Source organism: Neopsephotus bourkii, unplaced genomic scaffold, assembly GCF_033783945.1.
Source record: "Neopsephotus bourkii isolate Nb327-2 ecotype Australia unplaced genomic scaffold, CSIRO-AGI_Nbou_v1 NB_1433, whole genome shotgun sequence".
Classification (NCBI taxonomy): Eukaryota; Metazoa; Chordata; class Aves; order Psittaciformes; family Psittacidae; genus Neopsephotus; species Neopsephotus bourkii.
This window is the reverse complement of record NW_026901910.1, coordinates 4,706,719-4,722,900: the sequence shown is the minus strand read 5'-3', so window position 1 is coordinate 4,722,900 and position 16,182 is coordinate 4,706,719. Positions and strand designations below refer to the sequence as shown.

The 16,182-nt window shown below is 47.2% G+C and overlaps 1 protein-coding gene across 8 annotated transcripts in view; it reads left to right on the top strand.

Annotated features, from left to right (window-relative positions):
• The window catches only part of ARHGAP32 (Rho GTPase activating protein 32), a 136,679-nt gene that overhangs the window by 90,298 nt on the left and 30,199 nt on the right, over positions 1 to 16,182 (top strand). For 5 of the 8 annotated variants that reach the window (XM_061368589.1, XM_061368586.1, XM_061368587.1 and 2 more), the window contains 3 exons: positions 2,786 to 2,867; positions 7,344 to 7,394; positions 9,965 to 10,039. In XM_061368589.1, the coding sequence (XP_061224573.1) occupies positions 2,786 to 2,867; positions 7,344 to 7,394; positions 9,965 to 10,039 (208 nt within the window). The remainder of the gene's footprint in view (positions 1 to 2,785; positions 2,868 to 7,343; positions 7,395 to 9,964; positions 10,040 to 16,182) is intronic. The other 3 variants (XM_061368591.1, XM_061368590.1, XM_061368588.1) reach the window with 2 other exon arrangements.

The window sequence follows — 16,182 nt, the reverse complement described above, 5'->3', positions numbered from 1 at the left end:
TTATCATTTACTCTGCTTAAAGTAAAGCGATTTTGAAGACATTTCTCCTCAAGCCTTTCTCTTTTCAAATGCCCTTAGTGAGTCACTGCTTTCCTTGTCAGATTGTTACCTAAATTGCAGCCACCTCCACACTAAGAGCCTTCCAGCCCTCTTTGTTCTCCTTTTCCTTCATGCTTTGTCTTTTCAATCACAGTTTCAGGCAGCTGAATCACGAGGGAGAGGCCCTTTTTTGATGCACAAGTGCCTTTGGATGTGCTGGATGAGTCTGTCTTTTAGTTGCGCTGCTGCTGGAGGTGACACAAAGCACTGTGGTAACCAGAAAGTGGATTGGGCTTTTTGGTAACACATGGGCTTGAACTGGTTGTGGCCCTTGCTTTCACCCCCGTGGTCCATGCTGAACCTGAACACAGGCTTTAAGACTGAATGGATTTCCCAAGAAGGGACATGTTCTGCCCTGGGTTGGCCAGCAGTGAAGCAGTAGGTTGTGCTTTCCTCCTTTGGTTAAGGTGTGTGGTGGTTTTTTAACCTTTAGATGACTTTGTATTGATCTAAATACATTGCTGTTCATTTTTGGATGTTGCAAAACCCTTTAATCCAGTGCCTTTACTCCATCTGTTGGGAATAACTCCTGGCCTAAACTCCTTTATTCATACAAAACCAGGGAAAACTGTGCAGGGGAGGAAAGGCAGCATCTTTTAAATGGGTGGGAATGAGGCACAAGTAACAGGTTGTGACCCTGAAGATGGGATCATTTCATGTCATCGTTTCAATCATTTCATTGACTGAAAATGATCTTGAAAGAAGAGCTGGAATAAGTAAGTCAAAAGATGTAAGTAAGGAGAACTGTTACCAGGGAGTTACCATTGGATTGCTTGTGAGCAGCAGCATGAGGGAAACTCCTCCTTCCCTAAAAAATCCAGTAGTTGGGAACATGGCAGAAGTGACACCACGAGAACAGTACAGTGTTTTATTGGGGCATGGTTCTGAGATACCTAGAAGTAATGACATAAAAGGGTCTTCTTTCCTTCCTGAATTCATGTTTAGCATTTTATACTGCTAACAGGGAAAACATTAGGTTGCCAATCAAAGGCAAATGAGCTTTTTGATTACAGGATGGGATTTGGGGCTGGATTTAGATGCACCGTTTTTCACAGTCTCCCAAATGTATCGTTTGTGTGACGGGCTCAGACTCCCACTGGATATGTATATTTTTCCTAGCATAAATATTGCCTCCTTCATCTCTTGTGCATGAGATGCCCAAGTAAGGTAGGAAAAAACATAGAGTAGGAACTGCTTAAGTATATTTTGCCCAGAGAAGCTGTGGCTGCCCCATCCCTGGCAGTGCTCAAGGCCAGGTTGGACACAGGGGCTTGGAGCAAGCTGCTCCAGTGGAAGGGGTCCCTGCCCTTGGAGCTGGATGAGCTCTAAGGTCCCTTCCAACACAAACCAGTCTGGGATTCTGGGATTCTATGAAATCATTTCCCCCACATATGGAGACTGTTGAGTGGCATGTGAATTCCTGCTGACACATCCTATTTCATCAGAGCAGTAAGATCCTCACCACACTCCAATCTTTACACTGGTTTTGACAGTCTCCCTGGCATTTCTGAGTTAGGGATGCAGGGGAAGCTGCCACGATGCAGGAACACTGCAAATGAACATCTGAAAGGAGTGGGTATGGTTAAGAAGCTCGTGTGGTATGTTCATCAGCTGTTCCTCAGGTCAGTGTTCAGTAATGGATATGTGGCACTTCTCCCCTGTCCTTTGGTGACAGGGAAACTGAGGCACAAGGCTTGCACTGGCTTGTCCATGTTCAGATGCTCACCAGGAATTCTGGCTCTTGTTTAGTCAGATCTCTGGGTTCTTACTTACAAAGTAGAACTCACTGTGTATTTTATTACATCTCTTCTCAGTTCTAAGACTGAATTGAATTCAACAGAACTAAAACCACATCTCTGAAATGCAAGTGGTAAATGTATTCACACAAGTGTTCAAGGCTAGGTCAAACAGGGCCTTGGGCGACATGGGCTGATGTGAGGCATCCCTTCCCATGGCAGAGGGTTGGAACTGGATGATCTTAAGGTCCTTTCTAACCCAAATTGATCTCTGATTCTATGAAACACACTTATTTGGGATGCTGCAGTAGTATCACGAATCGCCCCATTAGCTCATCAAACCAAGCACATGAGTAAGGCAAGGACATGGTAGAGAGCTTTGTGCATTCAGTGTGTCGTCTCCTAAGTTGGCACATGAGAATATGCCTTTGTTCTGTAGTGGGCCTACACAGAGAGGCAAATACATTGAACCATACTGGATTTCAGTTGTCTGAAGGAATGAAATGCTCAAGTGCTTGTGAATATGGTATTTTAGCAGTGAAAGCAGCGAGGTGTTGGTGTGATTTGAGCACACACGATGGAGCTGCTAAGAGCTCCTCCTTAAATTTCATGGGACATACATGCAGTGCAAGAAACGCAGCAGGAGTCTTTCTGTCTCTCTTGAGCTCTACTTGAGCTTTAGGATGTGTAGCACACTTATCCTCTCCCCTCTCTGTTGCAATGGGATATGATCCAGGCCTAGAAAACAGACTCACAACAGTGGTTTAGAGCACTAACTCTGGTTTGTAGGATTTTAGCTGCATCACTTCTCTCAGGCTGGTCATTTTATGGTGGGGCATGTTTTGGAGCATCAGAGATGAAGGAGAATGTTTCATGGGTGCTGGTTTTACAGGTCAGATGTGAAACCCGCCCCACTGAGTGTTGTGCCTCTCTTTGTGTTTCCCCCACAGGTTGGATTTTTCCCTAGCGAGTGCGTTGAGCTCATTAACGACAAAGTTCCTCAGTCTGTGACCAACTCTGTGCCAAAACCAGGTATGTGTGTTCAGGTTTATGAGGAGTGAACTGATCTTTTCAGTGTTCCATGTTGCCTTTATACCTACACACCGTGTTATGCTCTGTGTGTCGATCATTCTTTGTGCGTACCATGTTATCCTTTCTATGTGCCAATCATCCCCACGTTCCCTCTCTCTGAGTAGCTCCCACTGGTGAATGTCTTGCGTCTGCAGTGTTTTGTAAGCTCCTGTCAACATCCATCTCCTGCGTAGTTTGAAAGATTTAAGCTTGTAAGAAACTTCACTACACTCAGCAATCTGTAAGTAGTGATTCCATGCGGCATCCTGCTTCCTGGTGTCCAGAAGGTGTTGCCTGATAGGTTATTTTCATACAGCAGACAGGTGACCCAAAAAAGCTTCTGCTGACTTAGATGGAATAGATTAATCAGGTGCTGAAAGCTTCCTTCTGTTTGAGGATTGATGGAGAGGGTCGGATTTAACAGAACTTGGAGTCCTGATTTGCTTCTGCTCCAGGTATATGACTCCATCTACTTCCTATTGCCTTCTGTAACAGGCAAATTGCTACCCAGCATTGCTGAGGAAAGGGAAAAGAAATAGAAAATGAGACCTTTGATCTATTCTGTTGTCACCCCAGTATACACTGGAAGTAATTGCAGGTAAATGTGCTGGCGTAATTGCCATCTCTGCAGAGTGTGCTGGTGGTGAAGCTTTTGTTCTAAGAATAAGAAAATCTATATCTTCATATAGATGAAGATAGATCTATATATCTTTTGTATCAAGAGAAGCAGTTTGTAACTTCAAATGTTATGCAGCTGGCAAGTTGGGCTGGAAGCTGGTTAACTGGGGTTCTTTGCATCTATTTGAATGATGTTCCTTATCTTGGATTGCTGACTTGATATTTGGAAACAAATAGATGTGATTCAGAAGTTTGGCTTTTACTAAGGGAAACGTGTTTTATCAGATCTTGTGTTACAGCTTGGAACTTGTGGTTCAGTGGTAAAAAACCATCAGTGCACTGCATGAATCTACGTGCTTCAAAGAGCTGACAGCTTAGGGAAATCGTGTCCTCTGCGTTTGGTATTGCAAGGCTTTGTTATTGCTGGGAACATGCAAATGGGTTTGTTGGGATCAGTGTCATGGAGAATTCAAAGCAATCCAAAGGGTTGCAGCAGGTGGTCGTTCCATAAATCCAGTTATCTGCCTTTTGTTGTTTGAAGTTGATCTCTCAGTACTGCGATCAGCCACTTCTCTGTGCTCGCTCTGCTAAAGCACAGGGACACGGGCAGCTTTAAATCTAAACACAGGCCAGGCTGATCAATACAATCATGAGCAAAGTGTTTGCTATTAAACACAACTCAGGCAGTGAAGTGTTGTGAGCTGCTAGCGAGTAGTTTCTTGCTCTGCTTTAATGAGAGATAATGAAGCAGCACGGATTAATAGATCCTGTTTGGCTTCAGCAACACACGTGGTGGTGGATTTCCTCTTTCAGCCCTGGGAAATGGCTGTTATGAGTTGATACCAAAAGTAATCAGTTGAAAGATATCACCAAGTCACGAGGCTGTCCCTGCTGGCCTTCCCTGGTAGTTGCTGTGGGCATACAGTTAAAGGCAAAAGTCCACTCTAGAGGAACACAAATGAGCTTTCAGATGTAAGGATTGCTAGAAGGAACGTCGACACTGGTTCTGCAGGCCTGCTCTGCTCTTCCTTTGCACACAGAGCTGATGATACCATTCCTTTGTAGCATTATTTCACCTTGGGAAGCAGCAGTGCTTCTATGGTGGAGGCACAAGTCTTAGGAGAGTCTTCCTTGGGTGCTACAGAGTTTGGCATGGGTCAGAAATGAACTGCTGGAGCATCCGGAGCAGCTTAAGTAGCACTGCTGGGAAGTGGGATCTTTCCAGAGCTCGCTAGGAATTGCATTGCTGGGATAGCATGGAAAAGCTTGCATTTTCCTCACCCATATTCCATGCATTTAGTATATTCTAGTCTATGGCTTAAACATATAGGGTAGTTCTCACACACCTAAATGTCCACATCCATGTTTTTTCTCTATTTGAAACAGCAGATTGGCTTTTCCCAAGGAATAAGAGACTTCTCTAAAAGGAACCACTTGGAGTTTTTGTCCTTACTCGTCATTAGCAGAGTATTTCATCTAGAATTAATGTGATTTGGGCTTGATAAGAGGTACTTACGACATGCAAGCTGTATTTGCTTCCATCCAGATGTGCAGGACATCTTGTATCTGCAGCGGAAAGCTCTGTGCCATGAAGGAATTTACAAACATAGAACTCTTGGTGCTGTTTCGTTGTCCATAGGCTTGGCTGGGTTGAGGAATCTAATGAAAAGCAGATGGAAAGCAAAGAACTTCCTGCCCTGTGTTTTTATTATGATTTATAATGAGAGGGTTTGATTTGCAGAAGCGATGGGGACAGCATTTTAATAGAACCATAAACTACTGCAGTGGTCTGTAACAGGACAAATAATGACTGAAGTTCAAATGGAAATGAAACACAGGGAATGGGAGGGGAAGGCTGGGTTGGAGTGCCAACTCTGCTCTTAGAAGCAGTATTTTCTTTGCCTGTGGACTCTAATGATAACTTCTTAGCCTAAATTATGATATTGAATTGGTAGCTGATAGTTCAGAGCTAATCCCATTTACTGCGAATTGCAGTACTAGAATAGATGGAAGCAGCTCATGTTTCTAATGGGGTTTGAAGAGATCCAGGATAAAGGTTGCGTTTGAATTTCACATACTCGGTGAGAAGTGGATCTCTTCAGTATTAGTAATAGAACAAGCTCCTGTTTTTTCCTTCTCAGTGAACCTCAGGGCACTGTCTGTAGCATGTGGCTGTATTCACTCTGCTCATTGCCTTCTGTCCGTCTCTGGTTGGTCTTTTCTGGGAATGATGTGTCCGTGTGTGTGCTCATCTTGTCCCCACTCATCATCTTGGCATAGCTCGCAGTCCCAGGCAGCATGTCTCACCTACGTCTCAGTCCGTTCTTCCTCATAATCCTGGATATCCGTAGCTTCTCAGTCTTGCTTAGGGCAAAAGAATGAATAACCCCAGCCAAATTCCTGTCTCATTCATTCATTACATTTGGATTCAACAGGTAAATGTGCTCTTACGATACGCAACTAAGGACACATTAAAGGGTACTCGTTAGTATTGTGAGCTTAATCCAGGTCAACACACCAAATACAGCTAATCCATTGACCTTCAGGAGGATTGAAATCTAGGTCTGGACCAGGCAGCAGACTGAAGGCTCTGGTACAGTGCTGAAGGAGTGAATTTGAGCTGCAAAGAAGGCAAACTGAGCTACATTCACTGTGTTAGAGCTATTGCAACCATGACAGACCCTTACAAGGTCATGCCTGGGTTGAAACAGGCCACTTGCTAATCCCTGGGCATAAAAGGTTGTAGGTTTTCTTTGACATAAGAATAAAAAGCATGAAGAATAAGGTACAGATAGAAGGTAGGTTCTCCAGTGGCCTGGGTTGAACAGTCATTGACACTGGTGAGTGCATAATGTTTTAATCAGTGGCTTTATAAAGAGAGATATATGTAATTAGTACCATTCTCCTTAAGCTTATGGCAGTGAACTAGTCGTTTGGTGTTCAACATGCAACTGTCTCATTGAAGCTAAATGAAGTGAAGCTGTTGCTGGGCCAAGTCAGGTCTCCATTTCCAGTGTGAGAGGAGACAGGGAATAAACATGCTCAAGGCCCCTAAATACAGCTCTTGCTGCAGAAGACAGGACATGTGCTTTCAGTGTTGACAGAGTTCAGGACCGGTCCTTCAAGTTATCTCCTGGGCTTTGTGTGTTCTCTCTTCCATTAAAACCAAAGCTCATCCCTGGGGCTGAGGCAGAGCTAAGTCTCTGCCTCCTCTGCAGGTAATGATTGTGAGGAAGAACACCTTTAGTCAAGAGGAAAACACAGATCTGTGCCCTTATTCTCTTTTTGCATGGAATGCACAGCAAGATAAAGCATATTAGAGATAATAAAGATAGTAAAATAGAGGGAAGGTGAATGTGTAAGGCACCAAACCACACAAAATACACATTTACAAATCTGGGTGTTCTTTTCTTGTGGAAGTGCTTGGCATCGTCCATTTGGACAAAGAAGTGTCACGTCTTCCAGCCCTGTTCCTGACCCCACAAGGTACTTAAACATGGGCTTAACCATAAATACATGCTCAACAGGGGGTGGAAGTAACACAGAGGAATCCCATGCTCCCCTCCCTTGCTCAGCAGGGATGGGCCTTGTGCTAAAGGTTCAGACATGCAACACGTTTGGGGGTGTTTTCTGAGCTGGGACACCCTGGCTGGGGAGTTGTTGGATCCTATGGAATTCCCAAAGGGTTTAGGGGATAAAGCACCAACCAACGTGGAGGATAGGGGCTGAGCTTTGTGTAAAGTGAGCCCATTTCAAAGGGTGCGTGTTTTAACCAACTGTTTTGTTTCTTTCTCTCTTTTTTCGCTTACTCCTTCCCAGTCTCCCCTGCCCACGGAGCCCGTCCAGCGTCCTGGAGCTACTTCCCCCCTTGTACGTTCTCATTGATTCCTTTTTCCTTCTTTTCGCTCTTTCTCTCCCTTTCTCTCTCTTTTGTATCTCTTACAGATTACTGTTCTCCTCTGCACTTGCAGGTCCAGGTGCTCTGAAGGATATTTAGGGAAACCAAACCCAACCTTTAGTCTTGTATACCTTTTTGAAAGCTCTTTGCACGTAGAGCAGGGAAACAAAGATATTTTAACTCCTTTCTGGAGGAGATGAAGAAGACCAGAAGTGAAAGAAATTAAGTGCCAGGCAACCAAATGTCAGTTTGAAAGAAAGAGGGGATAACATGGGGTGATGGAGAGGAATTCACTGTTGTAAACGACCTGCGAGGGTGGTGAGGCAGTGGAATGGGTTGCCCAAAGGAGTGATAAATGCTCCATCCCTGGCAGTGTTCAAGGCCAGGATGGACAGAGCCATGGGTGACACGGTCTAGTGTGAGGTGTCCCTGCCCACAGCAGGGGGTTGGAACTGGATGATCTGAAGGTCCTTTCCAACCCAAACCAGTCTATGATTCTAAAGTCTGTTAGAACTTGAAAATCTTAGAAGCAAAGATTCCCCTTTAGTTTTTCTTAAGCTCAGAAGATGCTACTTGAGCTTAGCATCTCCCAGTGCCCAAAGTGAAGCTGTTACATGGCTTATTTATGCAGAGCATCCTGCTTCATGTTGCCCTGGTCTTGTTTAGGTCCTGCTAGTGCTCATCTAACCTCCTAGCAATGATCTGCTGTGAGTAAAAGCAGTGACTGTTTCCATAGATGTACCTTTAACCTTTAGGCCTCATTTACACTTACGGATTCCCTCTGGGATGTTGTTTGCATTTCATACATCAGCCTTAAAACTGGATATGCAAATACTGTAGAGAGAGATAGATATAAACCCCAAAATATATAACATGCATATATATATACACACACACATATGTATATATATGTGCTTTCCCCATGCACATGTGCACGTCCAGCCTGTTGGCATAGAGACGGTGTGCTGGTAGCCTTCTAACATGGGAAACAGGAACATGGTTCCTATTCCTGATGCTTCCTCCTGGAGAAGAATGTTACTTGGCATCAAACAGCTTGTTTTGGAGCACCTTCCTCAGCATGTGCCAGCATTATCAAATGCTTTTCAGGCTGAAAGGTAAAGACTTCAGAGAGGAAGGGGGAAATAGGGTTTGTATTTCAGATATAGCTTCCTACAGGGGCCAACGAGAAACCTGGAGAGGGGCTTGGGACAAGGGCCTCTAGGGACAGGCCAAGGGGAATGGCTTGAACCTGCCCAAGGGGAGACTGAGCTGAGCTCTTAGGCAGAAGCTCTTCCCTGTGAGGGCGCTGAGGCGCTGGCACAGGGTGCCCAGAGAAGCTGTGGCTGCCCCATCCCTGGCAGTGTTCAAGGCCAGGTTGGACACAGGGGCTTGGAGCAAGCTGCTCCAGTGGAAGGGGTCCCTGCCCATGGAACTGGATGAGCTTTAAGGTCCCTTCCAACCCAAACCAGTCTGGGATTCTGTGATACAGGAAGAGAGGACAGATATTTCTTGGGTTTTGCCCTCCTTTGTAGTCATGCTCCTTGAACCCATCAGTGATGCAATTCCTGTTAAGGACCAGTAGCAGTTAATAAAGGCGGGGTTGAGCTTTTTGCCCTTTTTAACATGAAAACAAAGAACAGCCCCATTCCTGGTTATTTATAGCAGCTTGACAACTTAGCATTCAGTCACCCTCCTCCTTAAGCCATTGTCGAGAAGGGAGACTTCAACCCCAGAGCAGCTACAGCATTTCTGCTCAAAGCTATAAGGCTTGTTAGTGCTTGTGCTTGCTCTTCATGTCAGATTAATTTGTTTGGGCAGCCGTGTCCCTTTGTGAGTCGTGGAATTGCACCAGGGACCAGAAGCTTGAGTTAGGGCTGTGCCCAGAGCCCTGCTGCAGGGATGGTGTGCCGCATCCTGGCCGTGCCCCAGTGCTTCTCTGTGGTCTGAGCTCTTGGTTCCTGTTCATAACGTTTCAGTCCACCAAAGGGCATGGTTGCAGCAGTGATTTAGGGAGGTACTTTGTGTGTTTGTTTAGTGTGGAAGGTCCAAGGTCCTGCTTAGAGTTCACCTGTTAGGGGGAAGTTGCTTTCAGGGAGAAAGCTGGAGAGGGGCTTTGGACAAGGGCCTGTAGGGACAGGCCAAGGGGAATGGCTTGAACCTGCCAGAGGGGAGATGGAGCTGAGCTCTTAGGCAGAAGCTCTTCCCTGTGAGGGTGCTGAGGCGCTGGCACAGGGTGCCCAGAGAAGCTGTGGCTGCCCCATCCCTGGCAGTGCTCAAGGCCAGGTTGGACACAGGGGCTTGGAGCAAGCTGCTCTAGTGGAAGGGGTCCCTGTCCATGGAACTGGATGAGCTTTAAGGTCCCTTCCAACCCAAACAGGCTGGGGTTCTGTGATTCCTCTAGCACTGTCTCTAACTGCTGTCTCTGCAAACTGCATTGTTATGCTCCTGCTGTTTGTTCCAGGAGATACTTTAACTTTGTCCTTTTCTCTTGCCTTCTGTCTGTCCCTTGTCCCTCTTCCCACCTGACCTTACTTACGTGCAGATTTGGAGATGGATAGTGTAAAGCCAGGCTCTGCGTATGTTACAGAGGCTCTGAACCACTCCCAGCCGAGCTCAGGTAGAGCCCATTGGTGTCCTAACCAAGTCTAACGCTGTGTGTGATAGCAATAACCATTTACTAACACCCTAGGTTTGGTTACAGAAGCTAGATGTAGTTGAAATAGTTTATTATTCATTTTATTTCTATGCCTATCTGTTGGCTGGAAGAGCCAAAGGCTGATTCTCAGACTCCACCTTCTCACAGGCAGGTTTTGCACAAGGGATTTCGTTCAAGTCAATGAAGCCAAACCTTAAAGAGCATGTTTAATGTAAGTGAGCTTGTATTGCGAGTGCTCTGCAGCATCAGGACTGTGTGACTCTTGGTCTGTGCATCCTAAATTACCTTCTTCCCCCCTGCAACTGCTGGATTTCTGAATACAGAGTGTTCTCTTCCCAGGCTTTCAGTTTGTGTCTCAGATATCTGCAAAAAGCATGCCAAACCCCATTTGACCATGTTCTGTAGGAAAGAGCTTGCTTGAATACAGAGAAATGTGGTTAACCCCTATAGTTTGATGGCAATGTAACAACCTTAATAGCAGAAAACAACTGTGTTGTGTTGTCTTTGTCATGACGACGTCGTTAGGGCTTTCCAGAAGCAGCATGAGGTAAAAGCAAAGTGCTCCAGTGGAACTGAGCAATGAGATATGTCTCGGGTATGTCTTTAAGTACATGCCATGTGCTTAACCAGTTTGATCCTCAGTTGTTGAGGGCTATTTGACAACATACATTTCAGTTGGGGTCGTTTGGTTAAATCAGATCTGGCCTTCAGTTTTGCTGGATCAAAGGGCTTTGGAAAAAGATGTAAGTGGCATTTTAAGAGAGTCTGAGCAGCAAACTGGGAGATTTTTGTTTTCCAGAAGTCTGGATCAGGGCTTTACAGTAAAGCAAAGTGTTTCTTGCATAGTGTTCAGGCAATGCATTGTCCTCTCGTGTCCCTCTGCTTCATCCAGTCCTTTCATCCTGCGGTGGCAATGCATTTGCAGGGTAGCTACCTGTCACGGAGATCACCCCAGTCTGTTCCATGGGTAAAATGGATTGTTTAGTGGCTGGTACTGATGTGATGCAAAGAAAGGCAGGCAGCCAGCTCTCCCTCAGGTCCTGCTGTCCACGATGCTGGGCTTACGTTTCATTGCATCTGGGATACATCAGGAATGCCAGACTTCATCTTCCATAATTACATTGCATTGCTTCTTGCTTTCAGTGCAAGAAATGCTGAGAAAGTGCTTATTTAACCTGAATTGCTCCAGTGATTACCTGGTTGTAGGAGAAAGGGGTTTATTGCAGTGACTGAACACAACTCTAGCATGTTCCATTGCAGTGGTTTTAGTCTTAGGTCCTCAGATTCGTGCACAGAATTGTACCAGTCAGAACAGCAGCAGCGTTTTCCTCTTGGTTCTTCATTTCCTTGCAGTCTTCCTTTCTCTTTGCTCTCCCTCCTTTCTTTAAAGTGATTCTTCTCCTGGCTTTTTTTTCCTCCTTCCCATTTTTTGGCTGAGCTAGAAAGGGACAAGCACCGTGGGCTGATCTGTGGAAATGCTGCTATATACAGGATGCATCTGGTCCTCTCTGAAAGTCACACCATCAAATCTGTGATTCTGCTGGAGAAGTATGAGTTTGAGAGAACAGCTCCCTCGAGCCTGTGTGCTGGGAACACATAAGTGATGGAAACTCTAAATGACAGATACTGTGTTCACTAGGCACGGAAGCATGGGTAGGTATGATGAGCATCCCAACTGCAGCAGTGTACGTGCTGCCCTGGGTCCTACAGAGAAGCTGTTGCTGCCCCATCCCTTGCAGTGTTCAAGGCCAGGTTGGACACAGGGGCTTGGAGCAACCTCTGACTATAAGAACATCTTTTTCTGTACAACTTGCTTTTGGATTCAGCTTTCAGCAGCATATCTGAAATACTCTTCCTGACCACCTAAATAAAGCCAATAAATCTTGGTATCAGTGGGGGACGAGCAAGAATGTGAAGTATTTCAAGGCAGTTCCTAAGGATACACAGCATTAGGAAGTCAGTGTATTTTTTGTCTCCTTCTTAATCCTTTAATCCTTTACCAGTGCAGATGTTTTCTGCACTGACAGCAGGAGGGGGAACCAAGCCTTCATTTTGGCAGGGTTTTTAAGCACCACGGTTGTGGTTCTTACCCCCAGACTCAGTTGTTGGTGATGTTTGTAGCCAATGCAGCATTGGCAGTGTGAACAGATGAGGTATTTTTGGAGCACTTCCTAGGTGCTATGGAAACACGTCTGGATGGTTATTGGGTGTTGGAGAGTAAGTTGGTTCATGTTTTCTTCAAGAAGCCTGGGTGGGAAAGCGTGGAGTTGCCTGGATTTGGGGATTACTGATGGGTCCAGGGGCAGAGGCAGAGGAAGCTTGGCAGGGCAGGAGATCCATAGTTTGGGGAAGACCAGGAGAGAGTCTGGACTAAACCAAAAGGGCATCTGCAGTGAGGAAGAGGAGTTTCCTCATTTCAGGAAGTGCTCAGGTGTGCAACGCAGTCATTGCACATGAGCATTGCCTTACACAAGTGCAAACTGAACAAGGTGATTGTGGGCTTCTTTGTACAGGACCAAGTGGTGAACATCAGTGAATGTGACCTCGGGCTCCAACCCCAGGCTAGGTTTGCACTCATGCCTTTCCTGGCACAGCTGTGGATATGGAAAAGGTCACACCAGAGCTGGTACAGCCAAAAATACCCCCCTAAGGACCCAGTTGTGGTGTAGGCACAGGCAGAAGAGTCCCTTTGCTAGCTTAGGTTGTGGCAGAGCTGTGCCATTTGGGAAGCATCTCCATCAGCACATCCTGCATCTCCACTGGGAGGCACTACTGGTGTAACCACAGCATTGGAAACCACTTGGAGCCTCCTCAAGCGCAGGGAAGCACGGATGGAAGGACAAGACAGATTAATTTCTGCATTCCCTGTAGATTTCTTCCTTGTGCAGGGTCATTCTCCCCACTGAGGCTTTCTGAACCCATGGGCTTCAGGCTTCACGTGTTTTTTACAGGTAATTTCATGGCAAATCTTGACCATGTCTCCTGGAGAAATTATAATAGGGAAAGAAAGCGTGGTGTATGGCTCTGTATGCATGAGTTCAGAAGTAATTACATAGCTCTGTGAATTGTGTAGGTAAGAAAGAGCTATATTCATCTTCCCGTTACGGAACCCTTCATGCCTCACCTCTATGCAGAGTGGAGAGTCCACCAGCATCGGATGTCTGGTTGGGAAGCAAAGTGGTGAAGCGTGGCTGAGCACAGGGGTGTTCGAGGCACTGATGTGCTGTCAAGGCCAGCTTGCTTTTCACATGTTCTGTGCTGCTTTCTCGCTCTGCCTGCTCTCCACTTATTCAGGTTGGAGGGGTTGTTATTTTTAAACTAGATGGTTTTTTCCCTTTCACACAAGCTCTGTCGAAATAGGACCTGACTCTAATAATAGTTGGCTTGAGCACAACTCCACAGTTATGCTAAGAGCTTGGAAATCGTGGCAAAAGGTGGTTTGTTCTGCTCTGCTTTCCTCCTGAATAATCCTGCAAATCAGTGTGGGAGCCAGGCTGGGGCTGAAAAACATCCCCATGGAATCCCAGGCTGGGTTGGGTTGGAAGGGACCTCAAAGCTCATCCAGCTCCAACCCCTGCCATGGACAGGGACCCCTTCCACTGGAGCAGCTTGCTCCAAGCCCCTGTGTCCAACCTGGCCTTGAGCACCGCCAGGGATGGGGCAGCCACAACTTTAAAGCCATTTCCTCTAGGCCTGGCCCTACCTGCCCTTGTGAAAAGCCCACACTGGCAAATCCCTGTGTTTGGCTTTCCCAGAAGGTCTTGGATTGGGCATAGCTATGGTGTCTACTGGGGACATGGAGTAATGGATCTCCTCCAGCAGCAAGGCAAGAGCATCCCTGCCCCTCTCTGCCTTGCCATCCTTCTCTGTCCTCCCTCCTTTTCTCCCCCTCTCCCTGGTAGTGAATCCAATACCTGCAAAGGTCATTCCTTGTGGATTCTAGGACTCGCTTTGCTAGCCCGTGAATCAGCCTGGCTCTGTGATTAATGCACAAGTCTTTGGTGATCTGAAGTTTCATCTGAGGGATTTCATTCAGGAGCTGGTCTCAATGCCGTGCTCATTCTTCTTCAGTGTTTAATCCTGTGGCTGCAGTGGGAAGCTTGCTCCAAGGTTTTTGTCTTGTTCTCATGGGAACTGCTTTTGCTTAAGGAAATGCAAGTAAAAGGCTTCTATTACCTGCTTGGCTACGCATCACCTCAGTCCTGACTCTGCTTTTGCCTTTGTAAATGCACTGTTTGGACTTGCAGACCTGGAGAGCCATGGCAAACCATGGCTACATCCACCATAAGAACAAGTGACCACCCGACTGTCCAGGTACCCTGTGACAAGGTGATCCCTTTCTGTCCAGCCTGGCTTCTGTGAGCTCTGTGAATCGAATCAAACCACTTTGATCATGTCCCATTGCATGGTGTGCTGTTCTGTTGGGGTTTCTTTAATCTCTGAGCCTGCTTTCATCTATAATCCTGGTTTCTCCCCAAACCCCTTTATTTAAGAAGGGGGAGGGTATTTATTTGTGGGGTGGTTTTGTGTGTTTTGAGAGCATTTGAGTGCAGGATGCCAGGTTGGACAGAGCCTTGAGTGACATGGTCCAGTGTGAGGCCTCCCTGCCCATGGCAGGGGCTTGGAACTGGAGGATCTTAAGGTCCTTTCCAACCCAAACCAGTTCGGGATTCGATGACAAATCGAGCTGAGTAAGACTCAGCACTGAAAAATACCAGCTGCCTAACTTCTAATAATGGGTTGAAGCTTCCTGCAGCGGTTGAATCTGCAAAACCAGGCTGTATTAATAACAGTTTTGGGCTCTCTGCCTTCCCAGTACTGAACTAACTGCTGCAGGGTAGCTTAGAACTCCCCAGGCAGAGGAGTCAGGTCCCTGTGGTGATGTGCACATGCTCCTCAGTGGGATGCAGTGCTGTGCCAAAGGCAGAGCTGCCATTTCCAGGTGTGGAAGAGCCCCATCTCTGCTTGCTCAGGTTTCGTGCCTCAAAGAAGGATGTTTTGGAGCAAACACAAAGTGTTTTCCTTTACAGGAAGCAAAGTGCATGTGGGGAAAGGTACCCACCACGTATAGTAAAGTAGCTCCTCAAGCACTGCAGATCACCATGCAACCAGTGCTCAAAGGTTTCTACCTTTGAACTTGTGGTCTGGGTCTTTTCCTTGTCGATTTGTGCTGTCCATTCCCTCTTTGTGTTGGGATATCACCACCTTTTATCCATAGGTTTGAGAGGAAGAACGTTCCTGGCATGGGTGTTTGTAGCAGGAAGAAGGGGTTGCATTCAGAACTGGGTTTAGGAGTCGTGCGTGGATGCTAAGGAGAAAAGTGATGTGGTAGTGTGATCATTGTCCAAGCACAACAGTGCCAGTAATAAATCCAGTGTAATGAGCAGCTGGAAAAGGGGCAGTATTTGGAGATATAACCCATTTGCTGCGAGCACCAGGAGAAAGGAGTCGTACCCTCCTCATCAGAGCCGCATTTAGTCCTCAAGCATGGAATACACGTGGGTTTGGTCCAGGTTTCCTGAGCCCGGTGGCCAGCTTGGCTTCTGTCCGTGTTTCAGGGTGGCCAAGTGATGGTCAAGCCGAAGCCACGGCGTGTTCTGCTTCCTGCCGCGGGGCACGGTGTGTTGGGGATGGGGATGGATGGAGCAGGGCTGTAAAGCGGGTCACCGCGCAGCGAGCTGTGTCCTTTGCCTTTGGTTTTAACAGCACCGACGGGGGTTCTGTTCGACGCGATCAACGCGGCCACAAACTGCTTGTTGATGGGCGAGGGAAGAGGGTGCTCCATGCCCGCTGCGGTGGGTGATGCGGAGGGGAACCAGGAGCCGTGTTTGCCCCATGAGGAAGGCGAGAAGGGGTCGGGGAAGGGGCAGAGCCGCAACCTCTGGAGCCGGCGTGGAGGGAGGCACCTGCGGGAGGTGGAGCCGGGCGGCGGGGCCGGGGAGGGGCCTGGCAGAGCCGCAGAGGCGGTGAGCGCTCAGCGCTGCGCTCCGCACCGCCGGGCCGAGCCGAGCGGGGCCGAGCCGAGCCGGACAGAGCCGAACCGAGCCGAGCGGGGCCGGGCAGAGCCGAGCCGGACAGAGCCGAGCGGGGCCGGGCCGGGCCGA